This window comes from Dictyostelium discoideum, assembly GCF_000004695.1.
Source record: "Dictyostelium discoideum AX4 chromosome 2 chromosome, whole genome shotgun sequence".
In the NCBI taxonomy this organism is placed as follows: Eukaryota; Evosea; class Eumycetozoa; order Dictyosteliales; family Dictyosteliaceae; genus Dictyostelium; species Dictyostelium discoideum.
Window position 1 is genome coordinate 2,229,224 of NC_007088.5, and position 27,602 is coordinate 2,256,825.

The 27,602-nt window shown below is 21.6% G+C and overlaps 15 protein-coding genes across 15 annotated transcripts; 9 read left to right on the top strand and 6 right to left on the bottom strand.

Annotated features, from left to right (window-relative positions):
* Positions 1 to 386: 386 nt before the first annotated feature.
* On the top strand, positions 387 to 1,524 carry DDB_G0272742 (hypothetical protein; the record flags this gene model as incomplete). Its single annotated transcript, XM_639894.1, has 2 exons — positions 387 to 958; positions 1,059 to 1,524. The coding sequence occupies 2 exons, from the start codon at positions 387 to 389 to the stop codon at positions 1,522 to 1,524; spliced, it is 1,038 nt and encodes a 345-aa protein (XP_644986.1).
* Positions 1,525 to 1,854: 330 nt separating this feature from the next.
* DDB_G0272843 (hypothetical protein) lies at positions 1,855 to 3,570 on the top strand (the record flags this gene model as incomplete). The annotated part of the gene is made up of 1 exon (XM_639895.1): positions 1,855 to 3,570. One exon carries the CDS (start codon positions 1,855 to 1,857, stop codon positions 3,568 to 3,570), a length of 1,716 nt encoding a protein of 571 aa, XP_644987.1.
* A 124-nt stretch (positions 3,571 to 3,694) lies between these two features.
* DDB_G0272811 (WASP-related protein) lies at positions 3,695 to 5,587 on the bottom strand (the record flags this gene model as incomplete). The annotated part of the gene is made up of 2 exons (XM_001134631.1): positions 3,695 to 5,418; positions 5,560 to 5,587. The coding sequence occupies 2 exons, from the start codon at positions 5,585 to 5,587 to the stop codon at positions 3,695 to 3,697; spliced, it is 1,752 nt and encodes a 583-aa protein (XP_001134631.1).
* A 1,758-nt stretch (positions 5,588 to 7,345) lies between these two features.
* Positions 7,346 to 8,752, top strand: DDB_G0273017 (isocitrate lyase; the record flags this gene model as incomplete). Its single annotated transcript, XM_639897.1, has 1 exon — positions 7,346 to 8,752. The coding sequence occupies one exon, from the start codon at positions 7,346 to 7,348 to the stop codon at positions 8,750 to 8,752; it is 1,407 nt and encodes a 468-aa protein (XP_644989.1).
* A 649-nt stretch (positions 8,753 to 9,401) lies between these two features.
* Positions 9,402 to 9,763, top strand: DDB_G0272744 (hssA/2C/7E family protein; the record flags this gene model as incomplete). Its single annotated transcript, XM_639898.1, has 2 exons — positions 9,402 to 9,414; positions 9,501 to 9,763. 2 exons carry the CDS (start codon positions 9,402 to 9,404, stop codon positions 9,761 to 9,763), a joined length of 276 nt encoding a protein of 91 aa, XP_644990.1.
* A 141-nt stretch (positions 9,764 to 9,904) lies between these two features.
* DDB_G0272746 (hypothetical protein) lies at positions 9,905 to 11,044 on the bottom strand (the record flags this gene model as incomplete). Its single annotated transcript, XM_639899.1, has 1 exon — positions 9,905 to 11,044. The coding sequence occupies one exon, from the start codon at positions 11,042 to 11,044 to the stop codon at positions 9,905 to 9,907; it is 1,140 nt and encodes a 379-aa protein (XP_644991.1).
* An 821-nt stretch (positions 11,045 to 11,865) lies between these two features.
* Positions 11,866 to 13,620, top strand: DDB_G0272841 (hypothetical protein; the record flags this gene model as incomplete). Its single annotated transcript, XM_639900.1, has 1 exon — positions 11,866 to 13,620. The coding sequence occupies one exon, from the start codon at positions 11,866 to 11,868 to the stop codon at positions 13,618 to 13,620; it is 1,755 nt and encodes a 584-aa protein (XP_644992.1).
* Positions 13,621 to 14,315: 695 nt separating this feature from the next.
* On the top strand, positions 14,316 to 15,969 carry serS (seryl-tRNA synthetase; the record flags this gene model as incomplete). Its single annotated transcript, XM_639901.1, has 3 exons — positions 14,316 to 14,451; positions 14,606 to 14,838; positions 14,983 to 15,969. The coding sequence occupies 3 exons, from the start codon at positions 14,316 to 14,318 to the stop codon at positions 15,967 to 15,969; spliced, it is 1,356 nt and encodes a 451-aa protein (XP_644993.1).
* A 191-nt stretch (positions 15,970 to 16,160) lies between these two features.
* On the bottom strand, positions 16,161 to 16,378 carry DDB_G0273019 (hypothetical protein; the record flags this gene model as incomplete). The annotated part of the gene is made up of 2 exons (XM_639902.1): positions 16,161 to 16,245; positions 16,269 to 16,378. The coding sequence occupies 2 exons, from the start codon at positions 16,376 to 16,378 to the stop codon at positions 16,161 to 16,163; spliced, it is 195 nt and encodes a 64-aa protein (XP_644994.1).
* A 1,247-nt stretch (positions 16,379 to 17,625) lies between these two features.
* DDB_G0272662 (hypothetical protein) lies at positions 17,626 to 18,225 on the top strand (the record flags this gene model as incomplete). Its single annotated transcript, XM_639903.2, has 2 exons — positions 17,626 to 18,077; positions 18,186 to 18,225. The coding sequence occupies 2 exons, from the start codon at positions 17,626 to 17,628 to the stop codon at positions 18,223 to 18,225; spliced, it is 492 nt and encodes a 163-aa protein (XP_644995.2).
* Positions 18,226 to 18,468: 243 nt separating this feature from the next.
* ppr2 (protein phosphatase 4 regulatory subunit 2) lies at positions 18,469 to 19,717 on the bottom strand (the record flags this gene model as incomplete). Its single annotated transcript, XM_639904.1, has 4 exons — positions 18,469 to 18,895; positions 19,009 to 19,256; positions 19,368 to 19,498; positions 19,672 to 19,717. The coding sequence occupies 4 exons, from the start codon at positions 19,715 to 19,717 to the stop codon at positions 18,469 to 18,471; spliced, it is 852 nt and encodes a 283-aa protein (XP_644996.1).
* Positions 19,718 to 20,370: 653 nt separating this feature from the next.
* On the top strand, positions 20,371 to 20,905 carry DDB_G0272664 (hypothetical protein; the record flags this gene model as incomplete). The annotated part of the gene is made up of 2 exons (XM_639905.1): positions 20,371 to 20,465; positions 20,608 to 20,905. The coding sequence occupies 2 exons, from the start codon at positions 20,371 to 20,373 to the stop codon at positions 20,903 to 20,905; spliced, it is 393 nt and encodes a 130-aa protein (XP_644997.1).
* A 1,331-nt stretch (positions 20,906 to 22,236) lies between these two features.
* On the top strand, positions 22,237 to 24,183 carry DDB_G0272809 (hypothetical protein; the record flags this gene model as incomplete). Its single annotated transcript, XM_639906.1, has 1 exon — positions 22,237 to 24,183. The coding sequence occupies one exon, from the start codon at positions 22,237 to 22,239 to the stop codon at positions 24,181 to 24,183; it is 1,947 nt and encodes a 648-aa protein (XP_644998.1).
* A 236-nt stretch (positions 24,184 to 24,419) lies between these two features.
* On the bottom strand, positions 24,420 to 26,537 carry CYP525A1 (cytochrome P450 family protein; the record flags this gene model as incomplete). The annotated part of the gene is made up of 3 exons (XM_001134632.1): positions 24,420 to 25,082; positions 25,319 to 26,371; positions 26,448 to 26,537. 3 exons carry the CDS (start codon positions 26,535 to 26,537, stop codon positions 24,420 to 24,422), a joined length of 1,806 nt encoding a protein of 601 aa, XP_001134632.1.
* A 235-nt stretch (positions 26,538 to 26,772) lies between these two features.
* Positions 26,773 to 27,111, bottom strand: DDB_G0272654 (hypothetical protein; the record flags this gene model as incomplete). The annotated part of the gene is made up of 2 exons (XM_639908.1): positions 26,773 to 27,026; positions 27,099 to 27,111. 2 exons carry the CDS (start codon positions 27,109 to 27,111, stop codon positions 26,773 to 26,775), a joined length of 267 nt encoding a protein of 88 aa, XP_645000.1.
* Positions 27,112 to 27,602: the final 491 nt, after the last annotated feature.

Consider the following 27,602-nt stretch of genomic DNA (forward strand, 5'->3'; position numbering starts at 1 on the left):
ATTAAAACATATAGAAATTATAATTATGAAAAATCAATCCAGTTTTATCTTATTTTATTTTATTTTTAGATTCAATAGTAATAATAATAATAATAATAATAAAAACAATAATAATGTAAGAATAAACTCCCCCCACTAATTATGTTTGTGTTCACCTTTTTTTATTTTATTTTATTTTTTATTTTTATTTTTATTTTTATTTTTTTATTTAATTAAAGTGTTACAATTAATTTTTTTTATTTTTAATTTTTTAATTTTTTTTTTTTTTAAAGGTGGTAAATTACTTATTTTCATCCATACATCACAAATAAATAATAATTAATTTCTTTATCAATTATTTTTTTTTTTTTTGTTGTGAACAAAACAAAATTTAATTTCATTAAATAATGAAAAAATATTCATTACTAATTTTAATATTGTTTATTAATTGTTCATTTTCTAAACTTACAGAAATTCAATATAGAAATGAATTTACAGCATGGATGACATCAAATCAAAGAACATATGCATCAAGTGAGTTTACTAATCGTTATAATACATTTAAATCAAATTTAGATTTTATAAATCAATGGAATTCCAAAGGTAGTAAAACAGTTTTAGCATTAAATGAATTTGCTGATATTTCAAATGAAGAATATAGAAAAAATTATTTAAGAAATGATAATAATATCAATAAATTATCATCTTTATTAATTAATGATAAAGAAGATAAAGAAATTAAAAGTAGTAGTAGTAGTGGTAGTGGTAGTTCTGGAATTGATTGGAGAAAAAAAGGTGCAGTTCCTTCAGTAAAAAGTCAAATCGGTGGATGTGGTTCTTGGCCAATTACCGCAGTTGGTGCAACTGAAAGTGCTCATTTCTTAGCTAATCCAAAGGACCCATTCATATCATTATCAATGCAAAATTTAATTGATTGTTCAAATTTAAATAAACAATGTTATCAAGGTACTGTTAATGAGTAAGTAATAATTATTATTATTTTTATTTTTATTATTAAAATTAAATAAATGATTCTAATTATTATTTTTTTTTTAAAAAAACTATAATAATAATTATAGAGCATTTCAATATATTATTGAAAATGGTGGTATAGATAGTGAAGAATCTTATAAATTTAGTGGTGGTGAACCTGGAAAATGTAAATATAACTCTTCAAATTCTGTAGCTAAAATAACGTCATATGAAAAAGTTAAATCTGGTTCAGAATCATCATTAGAATCTGCTGTATCTCTTAAACCAGTTGCTGCTTATATTGATGCATCATTATCATCATTCCAATTTTATTCTTCTGGTATTTATTATGAACCATCTTGTAATTCAACAGATTTAAATCATAGTATTTTAATAGTTGGTTTTTCTGATTTCTCAACAACACCAACTGATTCTTTAAAACATTCCTCAAATTATTGGATCGTTCAAAATTCTTTTGGAAAAAATTGGGGTGAAAATGGTTATATCTTTATGAGTAAAGATAGAGATGATAATTGTGGAATTTCAAAAATGGCAAGTTACGTTATTGTTTAAAACATAAGTCTTTGAAAAAATAAAAATAATAAATAAAAATACATAGTAATTTTCATAAAAAAACAAAAAAGATATTATAGTTTGAGAAAACAGAAATGTGGTAATTCCAATCACAACTTTTTTTTTTTAAGATATTTTTTTTTTTATCATTTTTTTTATCAAAAAAAATATTCTGGTAATATTTTCAGAAAAAAAAAATGTTTTTTTTGTCGAAATTGTTGTTGTATTAAAATTTATAAAACATAAGGTGTCTCATATAAATTTTTTTAATTTTATGACCATTTTTTTTTTTTTTTTCAAAAATAATATTTGCACATCTTTATTAAATATATGAATAATTCTAAATTTCCAAATTATATTTATAAAACTATAATTAACTTTTTAATTGAATATAATTATAAACATAAACAATCATTAAAAGCATATAAAAACTTATTAAATTATAATAATGAAGTTATTCAACTTTCTCTAGTATCAAAAAAGTGGTTTGAGTTAGTGTCAATCTCTTTAAAAGAAATTTTAAAATTTAAAAATATTAAATTATTATCAAATTTAATAGATTATAAAAATATTAAAAATAAAAATAAAATAATTAATTATTCATTAAGTATTAATAATAATGATAATCACAACAATAATAATAATAATCAACCATCTTTATTAAGAATTCATCAATATAAAAAAAGTAAACATATTAATAATTATTATAATATGCAACCAATTTATAAAAAAGTATTATTAGTTTCAAAAAATCATCAAGATTCTATGGATATTATAAAATCGATTAAAAATTATCCACCAAATTATTTATTTAATATAAGAGTATCATCAAATGGACCTGCTTTTTTAGTGAATCAATTTGGAAAATTAAAAGAATTTTTATTATTAAATATTGGTAATGATAATGATGAAGGATTGGAAATAATTGAAAATAATTTAAAACTAAATGTAACAATAGATTCGATAGTAAAAGAAAAAACTACAACAACATCAACAATGGAAACTACAGAAAAATTATTATTAAATAGAATTAATAAAATTAAATTCTGTGGTAATTATTGTGGTAGTAATAGTTTTGATCCTACAGAAGTTTTTAAGAAATTAAGTGAATTAAACCCAAAGAGATTAGAATTTAATAGTTTTATGGAAAAACCAATTACAAGACTCCCATTTGAAGTTTTTAATTTAAAATCATTAAAATCATTAAAAATAAATGATTCTTCTATTTTAGAACCAAGTTGTCTTTCAAAAATTGATAATCAAACTACAAAATTAAAAAAGCTAACTACTTATTTACCATTTAATCTATATGTAGAAGCTTTTAATTCTAGAGATGATAACTATATTAAAGAGTATGGTTGGGGTCAACTCTTTGAAATATTATCAAATAATAGAACAATTAAAAAACTACATATTAAATATATTTTCTTATCATCAAGACGTTATTTAGATTATATGAATGCTAAATGTATTGACCCATTTAAACAAAATACAAATAAATTAAACCAATATTTTAGTTTAATTTTTGATAATAATAATAATAATAATGGTAGTGGTAGTAGTGGTTGTATAATTGAAACTTTAATAATTGATAAATGGTATTTCATAAATTCAATACTTTATAATTCATTATCATTAAATAAATCAATTATAAATTTAAAATTATTTGACCAATTTGTTGAACCATTCTTTGAATTTGTTTTACCAATAAATAAAACAATTAGAAATTTATATTTAAAGAATCCAATACTTGGTAAAAAGAATTTATTTGATATTTTTAAAAAATATTTTAATTTAATTTTAAATTTATATTCAATTTCAATTGTATTTATAATTACAAAAGTAACATCAACATTTATTGAAAAACAAATTGATTTAATTAAAAATTATTATTTATCATTATCACAATCAGAAACTTCAAATTTAAAAGAAATTAATTTTTTAATAGATTATAAAGGATTTAAATTAGAAAATAATAAAAAAATTATAAATTTTACTAAAGTTTATAATATTATAATTTCAAAAATACCAATAAATTTTGTATAAATTTTTTTAAAAATAAAAATAAAAATAAAAACAAATAAACCTAAAATAATAATTTAAATATTCATTTTATTATTATTATTATTTTAAATAGTCTTTTTTTTTTATTTTTATTATTTTAAATTATTTAATTTTCCCAATCACTATCGTCTTCATCATCTTCTTCATTTTCACCTAAATTTCCTCTTCGTTTAGCCATTGCTGCTGCTAATGTATCTACTAATGAACGATTACCAGACTCACCTAATTGTAATTCTTTTAAATCTGGTAATGGTTCACTTGGATCTACTTTTTTTAAATGACTTGCACCTCCAAATCCTCTAATACTATCCATGAGATTTGAACGACCACTATCCAATGGTGGCATTGATGTGGGTGGTGCAGAGGTTGGTTTTGATATTGCTGGTGGTGGAGGTGGTACCATCGATGAATTATTTAATGAAATTGGTGCACTTGGTGGTGGTGGTGGAGGTGGTACCATCGATGAATTATTTAATGAAATTGGTGTTGGTTTTTCAATTGGTGATTGAATTGATGGTGCTGGTGGTAATGGTGATTTTGGATCAACTGGGGCAACTGGAATATGAGCTAATTGATCAGGCATTGGTGGTGGTGGTGGAGGCATTACATCACCCCCAACTTTATCAATAATAACTTGTGGTTGTTGAGTAGTTCTTTGAATAATTGGTGGTTGAACGACTGGTATTCTTTGTTGAGTTGGTGGTGTTGGTGGTAATCCTGGTCTTTTGGAAGTTGGTAACGGTGGTGGTGGAGATTGTAATTTTGTTTGTGAAGGTTGTTGTGATAAATCTCTTCTTTGTCTTGGTGGAGGGGTTGGTTGTTTTCTTTGTGGAGTTACTTGTTGTGGTTGTTGTGGTTGTAGTGGTTTTTGTTGATAAAATTGATTATAACCTTCTAAATTTTGTGGCTGTTGAGATGATTGATATACATATTGCTGTGGTGTTTCACCTTGGAAAGTGTATTCTTGAGGTTTTTGATTTTGTTGTTGGTAAACGTATTGTTGTACACCATTCGAAGTTGATTGCATTACTTGCTCCATTTGTTGTGGTGATGGACGTTTTTGTGTTGGTTGTAATGGTTCATCCAATTTATATTGTGATTTAAATTCTTGTTGGATCAATGGTTCGTTACTATTATATATTTGTTGCTGTTGTGGTTGTTGTGGTTGTGTTGGCTGTAGTGGCTCATCATCTGGTTTCATGAAATTTTGATGAATTGGAATTGGTTTACCACCGATTGTAGTTGGTAATTTACCTCTAGTAGTATATGCTTGTTGTTGTTGTTGTTGTTGTGGTGGTTGTTGTTGAGCCATTTGTTTATATGGTTGTTGTGGTAATGGTTTATTAATTTGTTGGTGTTTTGGTAAAGGTCTAATTTCAGAACCAGGTTTTGGTGGAGGTACTCTTTGAGCACCCATTTTTTGAGTAGTTGATGTGGGTGGGGGTGGAGGTGGTGCTCTGGATCTAATTGGTTGTTGTTGTTGCTGTTGTTGTTGTTGCTGAGGAATATTGGTTTGCTGATATGGTGCTGTAGTTGTACCACCTGCCATACCTGCTTTTTGATTATTAATATTCTCACCTATTATACTATAAATGAATTGAACAGTTTCTGGATTCTTTAAATCTTTTTTCTTTATACCTGCTGCTTGAAATAATTGTCTCCACTCTGGTGGAATATTTTTAATTTCAAAACCATTTTCTTTATCCCAACCTATATGAGATTCATGTTTAAAATCAGTTGGACCTGATATCTCCATACCTTTTTCTTCATTTCTATGTCTAGTTTTATCTAAAACTTTTTGAAAAAATCTACCATGTTTTTTTTTTGTTTCTAAAAAAAAAATAAAAAAAAAATAAATATTAATAATTAATAATAATAATAATAATAAAATATAGAAATAGAAATATAGAAAAGAAATAAAAATAAAAAATTATTTTAATTTTAATAAAAATAAAAATAAAAAAAACTTACTTGGATTATGAGAGTCAATTTCTGTCATTTTAATTTATTATTATTATTTATTATTAATAATTAAACTTTTTTTTTCTATATAAATAATTTTATTACTATTATTATTTATTATTATTTTATTTTTTTATACTATACTATGAAAATAATAGTTTGACATTTTCTCGTTTCAATGGGAGACCACTTTTTTTTTTTTTATTTTTTAAAATACCTTTTTTTAATTTTTTTTTTTTTTTAAAAAGTTTTATCCAAAATAAGGAAAAACTAATTACTAAAAAATTTAAAAAAAATTTTTAAATAAAATAAAATAAAATTTTTAAAAAAAAAAAAAATAAAAAAATAAAAAAATAAAACAAAACAATAGTTTTATTTTTTAAACACAACCCTTAAATCCATGTAATGAATGAATGAGTTTGTTTACATAATTAAAAATTATTATTAATTATTAAATCATTTATTTATTTAAATTTTTTTTTTTTTTTTTTTTTAATTCATTATATATAATATGGGAGATATAAATGATAAATAGTTTAAAAACAATTATAATTATAATTATAAATATATATTGTTTAATTTTTTAATTTCTTTTTTTTTTTCTTTTTTTTTATAATTATAAAATCATGTTTTATATTTTTTTTTTATTTTTTTTTTATTTATACACTTTTATATTTTTTTTTTTATTATAATTATTTCAAAATATATAAAAGTGTTTAAAAAATAAAAAATAAATGCGAAATCGATTGTTAATATAATTTAGAATTCGTAATAAAATTCTGAATTATTAATAGCTCTTTTATTAGATTACCATATGAAATTTCTGAAATAATTTTATTTATAAATTCTTCATTTATTTCTAAAATTAAAAAATATCAAAAAAATTAAAATATAAAAATATAAAAAATAGATAATAAATTTTATTATGTTTTTTTTTAATCATCACTATCATCATAAACTCTTTATTACCAAATTTAGATTGTAGAAAGCACCATAAAAAACCTAAAAAGTTATACATTTACAACACAACATATAATACCAATTTTGTTATTTAATAATGAATGATTTTGTGTACATATTGTGCCCATTTTTATAAAAAAAAAAAAAAAAAAAAAAAAAAAAATTGAATTAAAATAATAATAAAAAAAAATTAAATTATTAAAAATTATCCCACTCCCTACACATAAAAAAAAAAAAAACAATACAAAAAAGAAAATAGATGACGGGATTTGTTTGTTCAAAATTTGGTAAATTTGAGATTTGTTGTAATTGAATTAAATTTAAATTTAATTTATATTGAATTATTTATTTATAAAAAAGGAAAAAAAAACCTTCAAATAAAAGTAAATTTGTGATTTCAAAAAAAAAGAAAAAAAATTAAAAATTATTGTGATATCACTAATTATAATAAAAAAAATAAAAAAAAAAAAATTAATTACAAAACGGGGTGGGTGTAACTTTTTTTTTAATTATTTATATATTTATTTTTAATTATTATTTTATTTTATTTTTTTTTTTATTATATACAAAAAATAAAAAATTTAAAATTATTATTATTATTTTTATTTTAAATATAATTACAATTTAAATTTTTTTTAATTGTTTAAAAAAAGGGTAATTATAAAATATCATATTTTTTTTAAAAAAAAAAAAAAAATCTATTAATTATTTTTTTTTTTTTTTAAACCAAATTTTTATTAACAATTATTTATTATTTATTTATTTATTTATTAAAAGTCATCAAAAAAAAAAAAAAAAGAAATTTTTTAATTAAAAAAAAAAAAAAAAAAAAAAAATGAATTCAAATGAAGATGAATGTAAATTTAAATTTAATGTTAACCAATATATTGAAGAAGAAGCAAAGAAATTACAAGCAGAATGGGATACAAATCCAAGATGGAAGGGAATTAAAAGAGAATATACTGCAGAGGATGTAATTCGTTTAAGAGGATCATTTAAGGAGGAGCATACATTAGCAAAGAAAGGTGCAGAGAAACTTTGGGATATGTTACATGAAAAAGATAATTGGGTACCAGCATTGGGTGCACTTTCTGGTAATCAAGCAGTTCAAATGGTACGTGGTGGTCTTAGAGCAATCTATTTAAGTGGATGGCAAGTTGCTGCCGATAATAATACCTCTGGCCAAATGTATCCAGATCAATCATTGTATGCCGTAAATAGTGTACCTGAATTAGTTCGTAGAATTAATAATGCCCTTAGAAGACGTGATCAAATTGAAGTCAATGAAGGTAATCTTGAATTCCAATATCTTCCAACACCAATTGTTGCAGATGCAGAAGCAGGTTTTGGTGGCCCATTGAATGCCTATGAACTTATGAGAAGTATGATCGAAGCTGGTGCATCAGGTGTTCATTGGGAAGATCAATTGGCAAGCGAAAAGAAGTGTGGTCATATGGGTGGTAAAGTACTCATTCCAACATGTGGTCATATAAAGAATCTTACTGCCGCTCGTTTAGCATCCGATGTTATGGGAGTACCAACATTGATTGTAGCTCGTACCGATTCTTTGGGAGCTGGTTTGTTGATGAGTGATGTTGATGCACGTGATAAGAAATTCATCACTGGTAAACGTACTGTCGAGGGTTATTATCACTTGAATTGTGGTATTGAGCAAGCCATTGAAAGAGCACTCAATTATGCACCCTATTGTGACTTGTTATGGTGTGAAACTTCAACACCATCCATTGAATTAGCCAAACAATTCGCCGATGCCGTTCATGAAAAATTCCCAGGTAAACTTTTAGCATACAATTGTTCACCATCTTTCCATTGGAAACAACATTTGAAACCAGATGAAATCGCCTCTTTCCAACGTCAACTCTCTGATTTGGGCTACAAGTTCCAATTCATCACTTTGGCTGGTTTCCATGCTCTCAATTTAACAATGTTTGAATTGGCAAAGGATTACAAAAAGAATGCTATGACTGCCTATGTAAATCTTCAAGAGAAAGAATTCTCTTTAGAATCTGAAGGCTATACTGCAACTAGACATCAACGTGAAGTAGGTACTGGTTACTTTGATCAAGTTTCTCAAATTATCTCTGGTGGTCAATCTTCAACATTAGCTTTAGTAGGTTCAACTGAAGAAGAACAATTTGATGAACATATTGAAAAGAAAAAGAAAGTTGCTCATAATAATAATGGAAATAATAAAAACAAAGCTGCAAGTGTTCAAAACTAATTAATTTTTATTTTAAAAAAAAATACAAACAAAAGAAAAAAAAAAAATTCTATTTTCAAACTCAATATTACTAAAAATATTTTTTAGATTTTCCAACTTAAATATATATATACAAAATTAAAAAATTAATAATTTAAAAAATAAAATAAAATAAATTTTTCCTTTATAATAAAAACCAAGTTTTATTTTTCTTATTTTTTATTTATTAAAATATAAATATTTTATTAAAAAAAAAAAAATATATATTAACAAATCAATAATTTTCTTTTTATTTGTTAATAATTAATATAAAAATAAACTAATTTATCAATATTATAAAAATGACCAATTTCAAAATTTTTAACTACCACAAAACTTGAAAATAACATTGTTAGTTAAACTTTTATGGTTTTAATATATATAAAAAAAGTTGGAATGAATTGAAATTTCCTTAAAAAAAATTTTTTTTTTTTTGCCATATTAAGAAAGTAAAAATCATTTTCAATTTTATATTTTTTTTTTAAAAATAAATATATCAACCAATTATAATTTACTATATATTTCAAAAAAATAAAAAATAAAATAAAATTCGTTTTAATAATTAATAAAACTAATATATTAAAATAAATAAATAAATAAATAAATAAATAAATAAATAAATTAATAAATAATGGCAATTTTTAGTAAATTATTTTCTTTTTTTTTTATTTAATATTATTTTAAAAATAACTTTTTTATTAACAAACTAAAATTATTTATTATTTAATAGAATCAATTTCATCTATTTCGAATTCAACAGTCTCAATAGGGAGTACAATTGGTTCATCAAACCATACTAGATCAAATATTAATGGTAATTCAATTGCATGTTTTGATGGTGGTTTAGGTGGAAGCAATGGAGGTTTTAATTGTGGATGGGGTGGTATTGGTGGTTTTAATGGTGGCTGTGGTGTTGGTGGTTCAAACACCAATATCATAAACCTTGATATTGATATTGGTCGTCGTCATCGTCGTCATAGTTATTGTTGTTAATTATTATTTTTTTTTTTTTTTTTTTTTTTTTTTTTTTTTATAAATAAACAAACAATAATAAAAATAAAATAATAAATATAAAAACAAATTTGAAAATATATAAAGTAATAAATAAATAGATTAATAAATAATTTTTTGTAATTATATTATTGCTTGTTTAATTTTATTTTTCTTTTTTTGAATATGGTCAATTTGAATAAAAGTTAATAAATTATTATTATCATTTGTTGTTGTTGTTGTTGTTAAATTATTATTATTATTATTATTATTATTATTATTTTGAAAAGTTATTAATGAAGTTGAAACTGTTGAACGTATTTTATTTGAAAATTGAGAAGTATATGGTGGTACAAAAATTGAAGAAGTATTAACATGTTCCATTGGTGCTGGTGCTTCTTTTTCAACTGTTTTCAATAACATTATATCTATTATTTCATTCTCTTCTTTTTCATTCAATATGATTGGTTGTTGTTGCTGCTGTTCTTTTTTATTTACTTCACCACCTTGACCAATGTTAAATATTGAATTTAATTTAGTTTCTAATAAATGTTTACCTTTAACTTTTCTTTCTGGACTAATTGAATTTGGGAAATTTGAAACACCAAATAATGTACCTTTTTCAATTGATTTTAATAAACTTGGATAGGTTGAAATATTTTCATCAATATGTCCATCTTCATTAAAATTTGGTGGTATAAAATGACTATTATAATAATAAGCTACACTATCGTCATTATTATTATTATTATTGTGGTTGTTGTTGTAGTTATCGTCAACAATAAATTTATTATTATTATTATTATTATTATTATTATTATTATTATTATTATTATTATTATTATTATTATTATTATTATTATTATTATTTTCATTTGATTTAATTTTACCAACTATAATTTTAAAAGGTTGATAATTGTTTCTTTGCCTTTCAATTTTTTGAATATAATCGAATGGTGATGTATTATCGTCGATTAAGTAATCATATACTATTGCACCTCTACTCATTTTACCATGATTTGGTGATGTTGATTTTGGTAAAAAGCATTCTTCATTTCTATAGTATGAATTTAATAACATACAAAATTTACCTTTATTATTAACTGCTAACCATGTTCCACCACCAATTTGATCTCTACCACCATAAATTTTTATATTATCATTATTAATATTTTCCCATTCATGTAATAATATTGTTGGTCTAGTTTCTTCTTCTTCTCTATTATTTAAAATGATAACTGGATATCCTTCATATTGATAAAAACTTAAAAATCCTAAACACATATCTTTTTTTTTTTTTTTTTTGAGAAAAATAATTTTAAAAATTTATTTAAAAAATTATATATATACTTTTATCGTTTTTTGTTTAAAAAAAAAAAAAGAAAAGAAAAAGGTTTATGTGTGGGGTTGGGGGTTTATTTTTATTTTTTTAAATTTTACAAATTCTGTATTTTTCTTTGACTTTGTATAATTATAATATTTATTTTACACAAAATTATTATTTTATTAAATGACAATGATTATTTGGTTCGCATTCAGTTATAATTATTATTTTAAAATGTTTTTTTTTTTTTTTTTTTTTTTTTTTTTTTTTTTTTTTTTTTTTTTAAATAAATAAAAAAAATAAAAATAAAAAATAAAATTAAATAAAAAAAAAAAAAATAAAAGGTGTTGATTTTAAAAAATCGTTTTGTCATTTTTTTTTTTTTTTTTTTGGTTTTTTTTTTTTTTTTTTTTTTATCTGTGTTATACACATATCGTATATTATAATATTGTTTTATACATGAACTAATAATTAATTTTATTATAAATAACAATAATAAAATAATAATAATAATAATAATAATAATAATAATAATAAAATAATAATAAAATAATAATAATAATAATAATAATAATAATAATAATAATAATAATAATAGTAATAATAAAACAAGATAAAATAAAAAAACAAACAGAAAAGAGCTGACGTCAGTTTTTTTTTTTTTTTTTTTTTTTTTTTTTTTAATAATTAAATTTTCACATTCCCATAGTTTTCTTAAAAAAAAAAAAAATTAATTTTAATAGCTATTTTTAAAATTTTGAAAAAAAAAAAAAAAAAAAAAATGAAAATATTATTTAATAAATTAATTAAAACATTAATAATAGTAATAATATTATTTATTACAATTAGTAATGGTAGTGAAATGAAAGGATCATCTGCAACATCACATATACCAGCAACAGCAACAGCATCAACAACCACAATATCAACAACAATAAATGAAATGAATGAAAAACAAAAATTATATTCACCAAGAGAAATTCATTTAGCGTTAACAAATAAAGATGATGAGATGGTAGTAACATGGATTACAAAAGATAGAATTAATCAACCAATAGTTTATTTATTTAAAGGTGATTGTAGCGTAGTAACATCAAATATAAACAATAATAATAATAATAATAATAATAATAATAATAATAATAATAATGAACATAATTCATTTAATATATCAATTGGTAAATCAATAGTTTATAATGGGTTAGAAGGATATGTTCATAGTGTAACATTAAATAATTTAGAATTTGGTAAAACCTATTGTTATTCAGTAGGTAGTGGTAATATATATAGAAGTGATATTAAAGGTTTAGTAAACCAACAACAGCAAAACAATAATAATAATGATAATGATAATAATGATAATGATGATAATGACGATTTATTAAGATGGAGTAAATGGATATCATTTAAAACCAAATCAAATGAAATTGATCATGTCACATTTGGAGCATTTGCAGATAGTGGTACATGGGGGGATGTGCATGAGGTAGTGGCATCAATGTGTAGGGATGAGTCTTTGACATTGGCAATTCATGGTGGCGATTTATCGTATGGATTAAAGGAAGAGGTTTGGGATACATTTGGCGACATTATCGAGCCATTGGCATCTAGGATGCCATTCATGGTGATACCGGGTAACTGGGATGTGAAAGAGGGTGCATTGCAGCCATTTGTCAATCGTTATCCAATGCCACTAGTTTACAAGCAACCCACAATTGAAAAGAAGCGTATATCAGCGACCGCATCAACAGCATCGATAACCACCCTCCAAACCAACCCCAACCTATACTACTCATTCAGATACACTCATGTCTATTTCATAATGCTATCATCATACGACCCATACTCAATCGGCAGTCTACAATATAAATGGCTAGTGAGCGAATTAGAGTTGGCCAATACCATGCGTCAGCAGTACCCATGGCTGATTGTAATTGCCCATAGTCCAATGTACTCCTCCTCAACCGGCCACGGAGGTAGCGACATTGGTGTGCGTACGCAATTGGAATGGTTGTACGACGTCTATAATGTCAATATCGTATTCAGCGGCCATGACCACGGGTATGAACGTACTCATCCAGTGTTGGCTGAAAAAGTATTGAAAATGAATCACAACTCTCAATATAAGAGTAAAGATGGCACAATTCACATCCTAGGTGGTACTGGTGGTGCCACCGCTGATCCTTGGTTCGATGAACAACCAAATTGGTCCGCCGTTAGAGAATCAACTTCAGGTTACACAAAATTCATTGCTCATAAACAAACTCTTCAAGTGACCTATCTTCGTATGAATGGTACTTTAGGTGACCATTTTCAAATTACAAATGAATTTCCAACACTAGATTCAATTAAATCCTCAAAAATTTTCTCACATAATAATGTAAATTCAAATCCTTCTGAACATACTGGTGTCTTTTTATTATTTTTCGCTTTAATAGTATTTGTTTTCCCAATTTGCGCTTATTATAAATTACCTCATTTAATTTTTAGTTCTTTGGTACCAAAACCAATGATTTCAAATAAATCAATGGTTTAAAATATATATATAAAAATAATAAATAATAAATAATAATAATAATAATAATAATAATAATAATAATAATAATAATAATAATAATAATAATAATAATAATAATAATAATAATAATAATAATAATAATAATAATAATAATAATAATAATAATAATAATAATAATAAAAAACTAATTAAATTAATTAAATTTACTAATATATATAAAATAATTTATAAAAAAAGAATTAATTTTTTTTTTTTTTTTTTGGTAAAACCACCAATTTCCATTAATGTGGGAGGTTTTAAAACATTTTTTTTATTTTTTTTTAATTTTTTATTTTATTTTTTTTTTTTTTATACAAATTAATATGTATATAAACTAATTTTTTTTTTTGGTAAAAATCATTTAAATTTTTTTTTTTTTTTTTTTTTTTTTTTGGTAAAAATCATTTAAATATTCATTTTTTTTTTTTTGTGTTGATTTCTTATATTTTTAGCAATTCTAATTTATTTAAACAAATAAAAATAGAACGTTTAATTAAATTTGATTTTTTTAATTTTTTATTTTTTTATTATTTTTTTATTTTTTTTTTTATTTTATTTTTTTTTTTTTTATAAAAAAACTTCAACCTTTCCTCCTAAAAAAAAAATCGAAAAATTTTTTCATTTTTTTTTTTCAAACTTTATTTCTGTTCATACATATCCTATTCAACTAAAAAATGGGTTTAGACATTGTACTTTTCCGTGCCGATAAAGGTGGAAATCCAGATCTTATTAGACAATCACAAAAAGTTAGATATGCAAATGTTGATGCTGTTCAAGAAGTTATTGATTTAGATAAAGTTGTTAAAGAAAGTATGTTTTTTTTTTTTTTTTAATTTAATTTTTATTATTATTACAATAGAAAGAATGAATATATATATATATTAATTTTAATTTTATTTTTCATATATAAAAACAAAAAACAAAACAATAAAAATAAAAATAAAAATAATAATAATAATAATAGCTAAATATAGATTAGATAATACAAATGCTGAATATGCTAAACTTAATAAATCAGTTGCTATGAAAAAGAAAGCAGGTGAAAGTGCTGATGAAATTATTGCACAAGCTGAAGAATTAAATCAAAGTATCATTAAATTAAAAGCTGAAGTTAGCGAAGTTGAACTTTTACTTAGAAAGAAATTAAGACCAATTGGTAACATTGTACATGAATCTGTACCAATTGATAATAATGAAGTAAGTAAATAATAACAACAGAATTATCATTACCACCATCAACATTATCATCATTATCATTATAATTATTATCATCAAGAGATTAGGATTAAATATAATAATAAAATAATTAAAATATATTTTAATTTATTTTATTTTTTTTAGGATAATAATCAAATTATTAAAACATGGGGTGAATGTAAAACATCAGAAGGTTTATTACATCATCATGAATTATTAGAGATGATTGATGGTTATGATCCAGAAAGAGGTACATTAGTTAGTGGTCATAGATGTTATTTCTTAAAGGGTATTGGTGTTTTATTAAATCAAGCAATCATTAACTTTGCATTAATGCATATGACAAAGAGAGGTTCAGTACCACTTCAAACACCATTCTTTATGAATAAAGATGTTATGGCAAAAACCGCCCAATTAGAACAATTCGATGACGAACTTTACAAAGTCACCGGTGACAATGAAGAGAAATACTTGATTGCCACCTCTGAACAACCAATCTCTGCCTTCCATCAAGATGAATGGATCGAAGAGAAAGATTTACCAAAGAAATACGTTGGTTATTCAACTTGTTTCCGTAAAGAAGCCGGTTCACATGGTCGTGATACTTGGGGCATTTTCAGAGTACATCAATTTGAAAAGATTGAACAATTCTGCATCACTGAACCAGAGAAGTCTTGGGATATGATGGAGGAGATGATCAATAACTCTGAACAATTCTACCAAGAGTTGGGTATTCCATATCGTGTCGTTAACATTGTTTCTGGTGCTCTCAATAATGCCGCCTCAAAGAAATACGATTTAGAAGGTTGGTTCCCAGGTTACAATCAATACAGAGAGTTGGTCTCTTGTTCCAATTGTACCGATTATCAATCACGTGATCTCGAAATTCGTTGTGGTATGAAGAAACAAGGTCAACAACAAAAGAAATACGTTCATATGTTAAATTCAACACTCGCTGCCACAACTCGTGTCATTTGTTGTATCCTCGAAAATTATCAAACTGAAGGTGGTATCACTGTTCCAGTTCCACTTCGTCCATACTTGGGTAAAGACTTTATCCCATTCGTTAAAGCTGCTCCAAAACAAAAAGCTATCCCAAAACAAAAAACAACTACTCCAGAACAAAAATAAATAAATAAAATAAATATAAATTAATATTTAATCAAAAAAAAAAAAAAAAAAAAAAAAAAAAGTTTTTAAATGATTTATTGGGTTTTGTCGGTAATATTAGGTCTTTGAAATTAAGTAAACTAAATTTCGCATTTTAACATTAAATAAAATGAATTTTAATGGTTATTTCTCTTTTTTTTTAAATCAATAAACTAACATCTGTAGAACCTTTGGTTTGAATCGCTCATTGGATAGGTTTTAAGGATTTGTTGATTACAAAAATCTTTATTACAATTACTAATAATAAGCAGATTCTTTACATGGATTCTTTAATGAATGGCTTAACTGGTAGTGGTGGTTGTTGTTGTTGTTGTTGTTGTTGTTGTTGTTGTTGTTGTTGTTGTTGTTGTTGGTGGTAATTTAATTTCATTTTCTGTGAGGCATTATCTTGAGGTTTCTTTTCAGACTCTTTCTATTCTTTTATAACTATTGATGGCTTATCACTTGGAAATGTAGATTTGGATATTTATCAACTTCCATCTGAGTGGATTCATCTTTATCAGATTTAGTTTCTTCATTCTCTTTATTTCAGTTTCCTTTTTATCACTTTAATTCTCATCTAATTTTTCTTTAGATCTTTCATTATCTTTTTTTTTTTTCTTTTTTTTTTTTCTTTGAATCAGATATTGCTTTTCCTTTGCCAATTGTGATTAATTTGTAAAAAAAGAAAGATTTTGGAGGGTAAAATTATTAAAATATAAAATTATTTTAGGAAATAAAATAAAATATAATAAAATAAAATATAAAAGGTGAAATATATCATAGTTTTTTTTATATTATCGAGTTCCAGATATGTTATCCAAAAAAAAAAAAAAAAAAAAAAAAAAAAAAGGAATAATTATAAAATATATAAAATAAGATAAAAAAGTTTAATCATTTCGCTCAACTTTTATTAAAAATTAATTTAATTTTATCTCTATTTTTTTTTTTTTTTTTTTTTTTTTTTTTTTTTTTCCCTAAACAAACTCATATATTTATTTTGTTATTTCTAATTTTATTTCTATTTATTTATTTATTTTATTTATCTTTTTATTTAATTTTATTTCTATTTATTTATTATTATTATTGTTTTTTTGTTTTTGTTTTGGACACAGAGGGAAACAAATTCCTTGATCTTCTGATCAGAAAACAAAAAAAAAAAAAAACCACAAAAAACACCAAAAAAAAAATAAAGATTAACAAAGGTTTGTGGGAATTATTTGAAAAAAAAGTTTATTTTTGTTTTTTTAATTTTTATTTTTTTTGTTTTTTTTAATTTTTTAATTTTTTTTTTGGTGTAAAAAAAAAAAAAGTTTTTGTGTTTAATATCGCCATAATCCCCACAAACCTTAATTTATATTTGTTTTTTTGTTTTGGAGAAAATTAAATAGAAACTAATAATTGGCAAACAAATAAACAACAACAAACGAATATTTAAATAAAAATAATTAAAAAATAAAAAAAATAAAAAAATAAAAAAAATTTAAAAAAAAAAAAAAAAATAAAAAAAAATAAAAAAAAATAAAAAAAAAACAAAAATCTTTTTTTTTTTTTTTTACAAATATTTTTAAAAAAGTTACAAATAATAAAAATTAATAAATACTATAAATTAAAAAGAAAAAAAAAAAAAAAAAAAAAATGGATCCGGGTAGAAGTCATATAGAAACAATAATAGAAAGCTCAACACATAAATTTATATTATTTGACGAACCGACAGAAGAGACGATACCGTATTTCAAAGATTTAATGAAGAAGAATTCATGTATTAATATAGTTAGATGTTGTGAAATAAATTATGATGCATCATTATTTGAAGGTGTGAAAATTCATGAGCTTTGTTTTAAAGATGGTAATGTTCCACCGAAAGATATCATAGAGAGATGGTTAGAAATTTTAAAGCAAGCTTTTATTGAAAATGGTAAACAAAAAACAACCGTTGGTATTCATTGTATCGCTGGTTTGGGTCGTACTCCTTTATTGGTTTGTATAGCTCTAATTGAAGATGGTATGAAACCATTACAAGCTGTTGAATTTGTTAGATCAAAAAGGAAAAATGCTATTAATAGTCCTCAAATTAAATTCTTAAAAGAGTAATAAAAAAAAAAAAAAAAAAATTTTATGTTCTTTCTTTCTTTTCTTTTAATTTACTAACCATTATTTATTATTATTATTATTATTATTATTATATTATTATATAGATATAAAGCAAGTAAAAAAGCTGGATGTAAAATCATGTAAATAATAAAAGATAAATTTTAAAAAAACCAAATATGCTGTTACTACCTTATTTATAAGAAAAGATGGATGAAACAAGTTTAGTAAATAAATAAATAAAATAAATAAATAAATAAATAAAGAAATAAAGAGATAGATATAGTGACTAATATTGAAAATATTTATTATAAACTACATATTCCTTCATTTTTTGTTTTTTTTTGTTGTAGTTGTTGTTGATGTTGCATTTGTTTTTTTTTTTAAAAGTTATTTTGATTCATTTTCATTAGCTGTATTATCGGTATCATCTTTTTGTTGTTCAACATCTAAATCTTTCATTTCTTGATCAGTGGAGAGTGATGTTGAAGTAGAGGAGGTTGTATCAGAAGGGAATGATGTTGTAAAAGATGATGAAAAAGCAAAACTATCTAAATTTGGTTGATCATTATTTCCTTTTTCAGTTGGAGTTGTAGTAGTAGTGGTTGTTGTTGTTGTAGTGGTTGTATTGGTTGATGAATTTAATCTTGACCCTGAATTTTGATTCTTATTAAATTCGATCACTTCTTCAGGTGTTAAATGAGGAAGTGTTGATACATTTAACATTTTTTCAACTGCACATAAATATTTACTAAATGATGTATACATTTTATAATTGATAATTAATTCACAAAGTCTTTGTACTGTAAATGGTGATCTATTATTATTATTATTATTATTATTATTATTATTATTGTTTTTATTATTATGGTTAATAAATCCTATTTATTATTTATATATGATAATAGATATTAGTATATATATTCATACAATTTTGATTCTTTAAAACTATCAAGAAATTCTTTTTTCATTTTAATTAAACCAGAAAGGTTAACTTGATTCTTTATTTTTTGCATTTCTTCATCTTTGATATTTACATTTAATTGTGGAGATTGTGGTGATTGTGGTGATTGTGGTGAATTGGTTGATGATGATGATGTATTAGTTGTTGTTGTTGTTGTGGATGTAGTTGTTGTGGATGATGTTGCAATGTATTCCTTTTCAAATATATCCAAAATCTTTTTTTTTTTTTTTTTTTTTTTTTTTTTTATTTTAAAAAAAAAAACATTTATATGAGTTAGTATATATAAATTTAATATTATTTTAATTTAATATATTTAAATAAATACTTCATTTAATTTAAAATAAAACAATTCTTTTAATATATTCCAAGGATAGCATGTGATACCTGTTTTAGAAATGTTCTCTATAATACTATTTAATTCTGGTGTGACAACTTTTTTATCTTGTTTACAAAATTCTGAAAAAAAAAAAAAAAGAATAAATTAAGAACAATGATAGTTTTTAAAAAAAAAAAAAAAAAAAAAAAAGATAGAAATTTTAATAGGGTTAGGATGGTGAAGATTTTTTTCAAGGAATTTTTTTTTTTTTTTTTTTTTTCTTTATTTTTTTATTTGTGGATATCTTACATACCTTCCAATGACTTTTTTAAAGTTTCAGAATATTCAACTAATGTCATTTTTTATAAAAAGTACACTGTATTATGCGGAAATATTTAAGGATAAAACTTTCTTAATCTAGTGATAACCCACAAAAAAAAAAAAAAAAAAAAAAAAAAAATTAAAAAAAAAAAAAAAATTTTAAAAAAACTTTTTTTAATTAAAAAAAAAAAAAAAAAAAAAAAAAAAAAAAAAAGATAAAAATATCAAATTTCACACCCAAGATAGAACAAATTTAAAAAAAATAAAATTGTTATTTCAACTAAAAAAAAAAAAAATAAATGGATCCACAAAGTTCATAATAAATAAAAAAAAAAAAAAAAGATAATTCATTGTAAAAAAAAAAAAGTAATAAAAAATAAAATCTCAAACCAAGATAAATCCTACCAAAAAAAAAAAAATTAAAAATAATAAATAAATAAAAAAAAAGAATAAAAAAAAAAAAAAAAAAAAAAAAAAAAACAAAATAAATAAATCATGCTAAATCCCTGAAATATAGATATTAAAAAATATTTTCGACATTTTTAAAAAAGTTCTTCTTTTTCTATCTAGATAAAATTTCTTTTTTTTTAAAAATTTTTTTTTTTTTTTTTTTGTTTTATTTTTTTTTTTTTTTTCAATTTTATTTTTATTTTTTTTATTTTTTTTCTTTCCATATATACTCAAAAACAATATGTCTTTAAATAATTTTTCACCAGAAGAAAAACAAAATATTGTTAGATCCATTTTTGCAGAAGAAGAAATAGTTTACAATGTATTTTTTGAAAGGTATTAAAAAAAAATAAAATAAAAAATAGAAAAAAAAAATTAGAAAAAAACTTAAACTTTTTCATCAAAATCTTTTACTTTTACATTTACTTTTACTTAACCTGACTTAACCTGACTTAAAATAACTTAAATATTTTTAAAGAGGAGATGATTCATTTAAAAATTTGAAATTATCAGAGATTAAGGCTATATTATCAATATTGAAATCATCAAGAAGTATGGCATATCCTTTATCTGGTAAAAAACAAGTTTTGGTAGATTTATTAACTTCAATTGGATTTGTTGGACCAATCAATACATCACCTCAACCACAACCACCACAACCACCACCATCACCAACACCACCTGGATTATTCCAAGAAGAACTTCAACCACACTCATTTTTGGAATTAGATTTGGGAATTACAGTAGAGTTGGATAATTTATTGGGAGAAAATTAAATGGAAAAAAAAAAAAAAAAAAAAATAAACAAAGAAATTTTGTAATATTAAAAAAAAAAATAAAAAAAAAAAAGATATAAATAAAATAACATACACACTATATTTTTATAAAATCATAAAAAAAAAAAAAAAAAAAAAAAAAAAAAAGATTAATCTTATTTGACGAAATATTTATATTTCACTCTTATAAATCTAATCATTTCAAAAACCAAAATATGAATTCCAAATATTTTTTTTTTTTTTTTTTTCTTTTTTTTTTTTTCTTAAATAAATTATAAAATTTTTTTTAAATCAAAAATGACAGATAGATAGATTAAAAAAAAAAAATTAATTTATTTATTAATAAAAAAACAATGAGAGTTTTTATTGTTTAAATATATATATATTTGAATTTTATTGTGAAGATTAACTATTTATTTTAACAACTCTACAATTAGTAATAAATCAAAATAATAGATTAAATTATTATTATTTTTTACTCACCTAAAAACAACAACAACAACAATAAAAAAAAAAAAAAAAATAAAAATAAAAAAAAAAATAAAAATTTTTATCTACCACCCATTTTTTCACACTACAAAGACATAACCACCACACATTCTCACACCTAAAACCCACACTAACTTACACACATAGACAAAGCGAAACCAATACATCTCCACTAAAACACTCATAAATAATTTAAAAAAAAAAAAAAAAAAAAAAAAAAAAGTTTACATTAAAAAAAAAGGAATATTCATTAAATCTCAAAGCTTACTCTATATCTCTGTCACTCTCGACATATAAAATCATATATCAACAACAAACCACACTTTAACACATAATTAATTTGGTAGTTGGGTGAATTAAAAAGTTAATTTTTAATTTAAAATATGATTATCAATGTTGTTTAATGGTTTCATAATGATTTTTAATGAGGAAAAATATTAAAGAGTGTTTGGAACGGTGTGGGGGTAATTAAAAACATTCCATTTATCTACATAAAAAATCATTTTTTTCTAAATATATTTTTATTTTTTAAATTTTATACTCTGTTTGTTTGGGGTTATACATAAAATACTATATTAATTATTTATTTTTTTTTTTTTAATTTATATTTTTTTTTTTTTTTTTTTTAATTTTTTTTATTTAAATATTTAAATTTATTATTATTTTTTATTTATCCTTACCATTTTTCAATTTATATTAATTATTATTTTCAATAAACATCACTTTTTTTTTTTTTTTTTTTTTTAAAAACAATTAAAATAATTATAAACATAAATTTATTTAAATATTAATATTATTAATATTATTAATGTTTTTTTTTTTTTTTTAAAAAAAAAAATATAATGATGGAGCCAATTAATTATAAAAATATATCATTTAATGATATTAAATTAGATAGTAATTGTAATAGTAGTAGTAGTAGTTCAAGTAGTAGTATTGGTAGTAATAGAAGTGGTAGTGGTGGTGGTGGTGCGATTTCAAGAAAAAGTTTTGATTGTAGTACTAGTAATGGTATTAGTGAATTTGGTGGTGATGATGGTGGTTGTGGTGGTGGTTGTGGTGGTGATATGGGTAATAATATTAATATTAGTATTAATAAACGTCATAATTCAGTAAATAGTATTAGTAGTAATAAAAATATAAATTGTTTGTATCATGATTTAAATGATTTAATTACATATTGTAATGATTGTGAAAGAATGATATGTGTACAATGTATAGTTAGTAATGATCATTGTGGTCATAAATTCACAGAGATATCAAAACCATTTGCGTCAAGTTTATTAGAGAAATTTCAAAAACAACAATTCCCAAATCTATTAGGTTATAGAGAAAGTGATAAACATATAATTTCAGCATTAGATTATTGTTGTAATGATGTCGAGCGCCAACATATAGAATCGGTAAAACAAGTCAAACAACATTTTCAAAAATTAATTGAATCGATTCAGTCCATTGAAAAGGATATCATTGAAAAATTACAATCAACAGTTGAATGGAATAAAGAATTACAAAATTCAATTAAACAGCAGTTTGAAAGAGATTCAAAGAAAATCGATTCGATAATTTCAAAACATCATTCGAAAATCAATGGTTATCAAATTGACCAAATTTACGATTTTGAAACTAAACAACATATTGAAATTATTAAAGATTCAGATCAATGTACACCACTATTAAAAAGAAGATTGGAGATTTTAAATAATAATTCCTCTTCAAAAATTAAATTTAAAAATGATTTACTTACATTTAATATGGAAATATTTGACGAGATTAAAGAAAAAGTATTAAATTTCACAAAAATTGAAAATGTAGAATATAAAGATTTAAAATCAACTAAACAACATTTAATGTTAAATAAGAAGATTCAACCTTATAATATTGATTATTATTTATGTCATGGTGAGCCAATTCCATTAGGTGAGACATCGGTTGCATTGGATTCAAAATATTCTTCAAAATCAATTTGTATTCAGTCAAATAAAAGTATTGATAGATTGTTATTATGTAATGGTTTTAAATTATCATTGAGTGAGTTTAAAATACCAGATTCAATTAAAACATTGAGAATTGGTGATATTAAATACTCTTGGGATGCAAATTCAATACCATCAAGTGTAACAGAGTTACATCTATGTGATGGTTTTAATCATATTCTTTCGAGTGGTATGATACCAAATACAGTTACAAAATTATATTTATATGATATTAAACAACCTTTAACTATGGGTTCAATACCATCAAGTGTAAATGAATTACATATGTGCGATGGATTCAGTTTACAATTGGCTCCATTCGTTTTACCAAATTCTATAACTTCATTAAGTATAGGTGAAATTAAATATTCAATTCTACCAGAATTTATACCATCAAGTGTAAAAAAGATACGTTTATATAGTAGTTTTAATCATCCAATTATTCCTCAAAATATTTCAGAATCTGTTGAAACTTTAGTATTATTTAATATTAAATTAAATCTTGAAAATAAAGTAATACCAAAATCAATTAAAGAATTACATTTATGTGATGGATTTGAACAACAAATTCAACCATTCTCAATTGAAAATGGTGGAAAATTAGAGAAATTGGTATTATGTGATATTAAAGAAAAACTATTAAAAAATTCAATACCAAATTCTGTTAAAAAATTAATTTTCTTAGGTTATAATCATCAATTAGAAAATGGTATTTTAAATGATTCTTTAGAATTAATTTATTTTAGTAAAAGTTTTACTCATCCAATTGATAATAATTTAATTCCAAATAATATTGAAATTATAAAAAAATAAAAAAATTTAAATAAAACAAAAAATAAATAAATAAATAAATAAACTTTTGACCTATTTAAAATATTATAGTAATTATTTTAATTAAAATAAATATTTTTTTTTTTTAATTTTTTAATTTTTTTTTTTTTTTTTTTTTGTGTGTTTTTGGTTATGTGTTTGTGAAGAACACCATCCAATTTATTTGTTTTAGAAAAACAAATATAAAATTATTTTAAAATTATGATTTATTTTTATTTTTATTTATTTTCTCTTTTTTTAAAATTTAAAAAAACTGGATATTTTGGAGTTAAAGTTGCTCTTTGATAAATTTTAAATGGTTTTGATTTTAAATTATTAAATGATAATTCAAAATTTAAAATTAATTTTGAAATGATAATTCTTGCTTCAACTATACTAAATTTTTGACCAACACAAACTCTACCACCACTTGAGAATGGTATAAAATCAGATCTATTATTAATATTTTCAATATTTTTCCATCTATAAGGATTGAATATATTTGGATCTTTCCATAATTTTGGATCTCTATGAATTGCATAAACTGATATTAAAATTAATGTTTCACTTGGTATTGATATATTATTATTATTATTATTATTATTATTACCACTCTTTAAAATATCATCATTTTTTGAAGTTCTACCTATCATTGGTGCAGGTGGGAATAATCTTAATGTTTCATAAATTACCCAATCTAAAAATTCAATTGATTGATAATCTTCATCCTCTTCTGTAAATTTATTATCTTTATTTATTTTCTTTTTTTGATTTTCTATTAAATGATTATATAAATCATTTTGAACATTATTATGTGTTGATAATAAATAAAATATAAATGTCAATAAATTTGCTGATGTTTCATGACCTGCTAATAAAAATGTATTTATATTTCCAATTATCTAAAATAATAATAATAATAATAATAATAATAATAATAATAATAATAATAATAATAATAATAATAATAATAATAATAATAATAATAATAATAATAATAATAATAATAATAATAATAATAATAATAATATAATAATAATAATAATAATAATAATAATAATAATAGTATTATTAGTTGAAATGAGTAAGATAAATATAAAAAATATATTGGATGGTGATAATTAATAATATTACATACATCTTTTTCTTTAACATTATCATCAAGTAAATTATCTAATAAAAAATTCTTTTTATAGGTCTTATTATTATTATTATCAGTAATTAATGATCTTGAATTAATTGCACCTTTTATAATTGATTCTAATTCATTTAAAAATTTAAATAATTTTATATCATTATATAAAGGTAAATAGGAAGAAAACCTTCTAATTGGTCTAATCATTTCATTTAAAATGAAATCAAACTGTTTTGAAATATCATCATCGTCATTATTATCATTATCGTTATCACTTGATTCTATACTATTAAAATCATAACCAATTGATAATTTACCAATTATATCAAATGTTAATTTAGTACAATATGAATGTATATCTATTATTATAGTATTGTTATTATTATTATTATTATTATTATTATTATTATTATTATTATTATTATTATTATTATTATTATTATTATTATTATTATTATTATTATTATTATTATTATTATTATTATTATTATTATTATTATTATTATTATTATTATTATTATTATTATTATTATTTAAATGATTAATTAATTTATTTATTGTTGTTATTATAGTTGGTATCATTAATTTAACATTTTTAGAAGAGAATGGTTGATTAATGATTGATCTATGATATCTCCATTGATCACCTTCAGACATTAAAATACTATTTTGAGCTAATCTAATTAAAACACCAGATGAATCGGGTGGTTTTGTATAGTTATCAATATTATTTGATGATAATATATATTTACTAATAGTTGTATCCCTTGTGAATATCATTGGTCTACCAAAGAATGATACACTATAATTATCACTATTTAATTGATTAAACCATTTTAGTACTGTATTTTCACTTGTATCTTCTATTAATTCTTCTTGACTTAAACTATTATTGCTTTTATTATTATTATTATTATTATCCTCCTCTTTATTATTTGATAATTTTAAATCATAAAAATTAAATAAATAATTTATAAACCATTTTAAGAAACTTGGACCTTTTGGTAAATTATATTTATTATTTTTATTTGTTTTATTATAATATTTTAAAATTTGCTATTATATAATTTGGAAGGGGGTTAAAAATTGTATAGAAAATTAAAAAATAAAAAAAAAATAAAAAAATTCATACCTCAGTTAAAATCCATAATATAAAACCAAATATTGAACACGTTAAAAAATAAGATATATCAAATTCATCGTTATTTTTAGTTGTATCCATTTTAAAATAAATGAAAAAATAAAATGAAAAAATAAAAAAAAAAAAAAAAAAAAAAGGGAAAAAAACAAAAAAAAAGAAAAAAAAAAACAAAAAAAAAGCGAAAAAACTGAAAAAAAAAATTGGAAAAAACTGAGAGTTTTTAAATAAGATGTTTATTTGTGGCAATATTATTACATTTATAAATAATATATTATTGGTGGTTTAATATATAAATTATAATTTAATTTTTGTAATTTTAATTACAACCACAATTGTTTGAACCTCCAGTTAAAATGGAACCAACTCCATGTAAAACAGAACCAACAATTACACCAGTACCAGTAAGAACACCACCAACGAGACCACCGACTGCACCGAGTAATCCTCCATTTCCACAACCACCGCATTGAATTGAATTCATTGATTGTAAAGAAGATGACGAGTTTGATAATGATGATAAATTATTTGATTTTGAAATTGATTTAACATTACCAATTGATGAGATTGAAGCTATTTTAATAATAAAATTTAGAATTATTATTTATTTATTTTTTTTTTTTTAATTAATTTCTTTTTACATACCTAAAATTGTCATTTTTATATTTGTTTAATTTTTATTTGTTTGATATACTAATTTTTTTTTTTTTTTTCTTATTAATACTTTTTTTTTTATATGTTAAATTAAAAAAAAAAAAAAAAAAAAAAAAAAAAAAAAAAAAAAAAAAAAAAAATTAACCAAAATGGTAGATTAATTATTGATATTCATATTTACAAGATTCTATTATAATATATGTATACTTATGAAAATAATCATATGAATAGGGTAACATGTTTTTTTTAAAGGTTATATAAAGTTAACTTTTATTAGAAAAATCACAATCACAATCACAATCACAATCACAATAACAATGTAAATTTTTTAAAAAAAATTAATTGTATTCTAATTAGGAAACAGTTTTTATACCATTTTAGAACATTTCTTATTTTTTAAAAAAAAAACAATACAATCTAATGACAGTTTTGTTAAAAGGTCAAAAATAATACCCCATTCGTTTTTTTTTTTTTTTTTTTAAACCCCCTATTAAT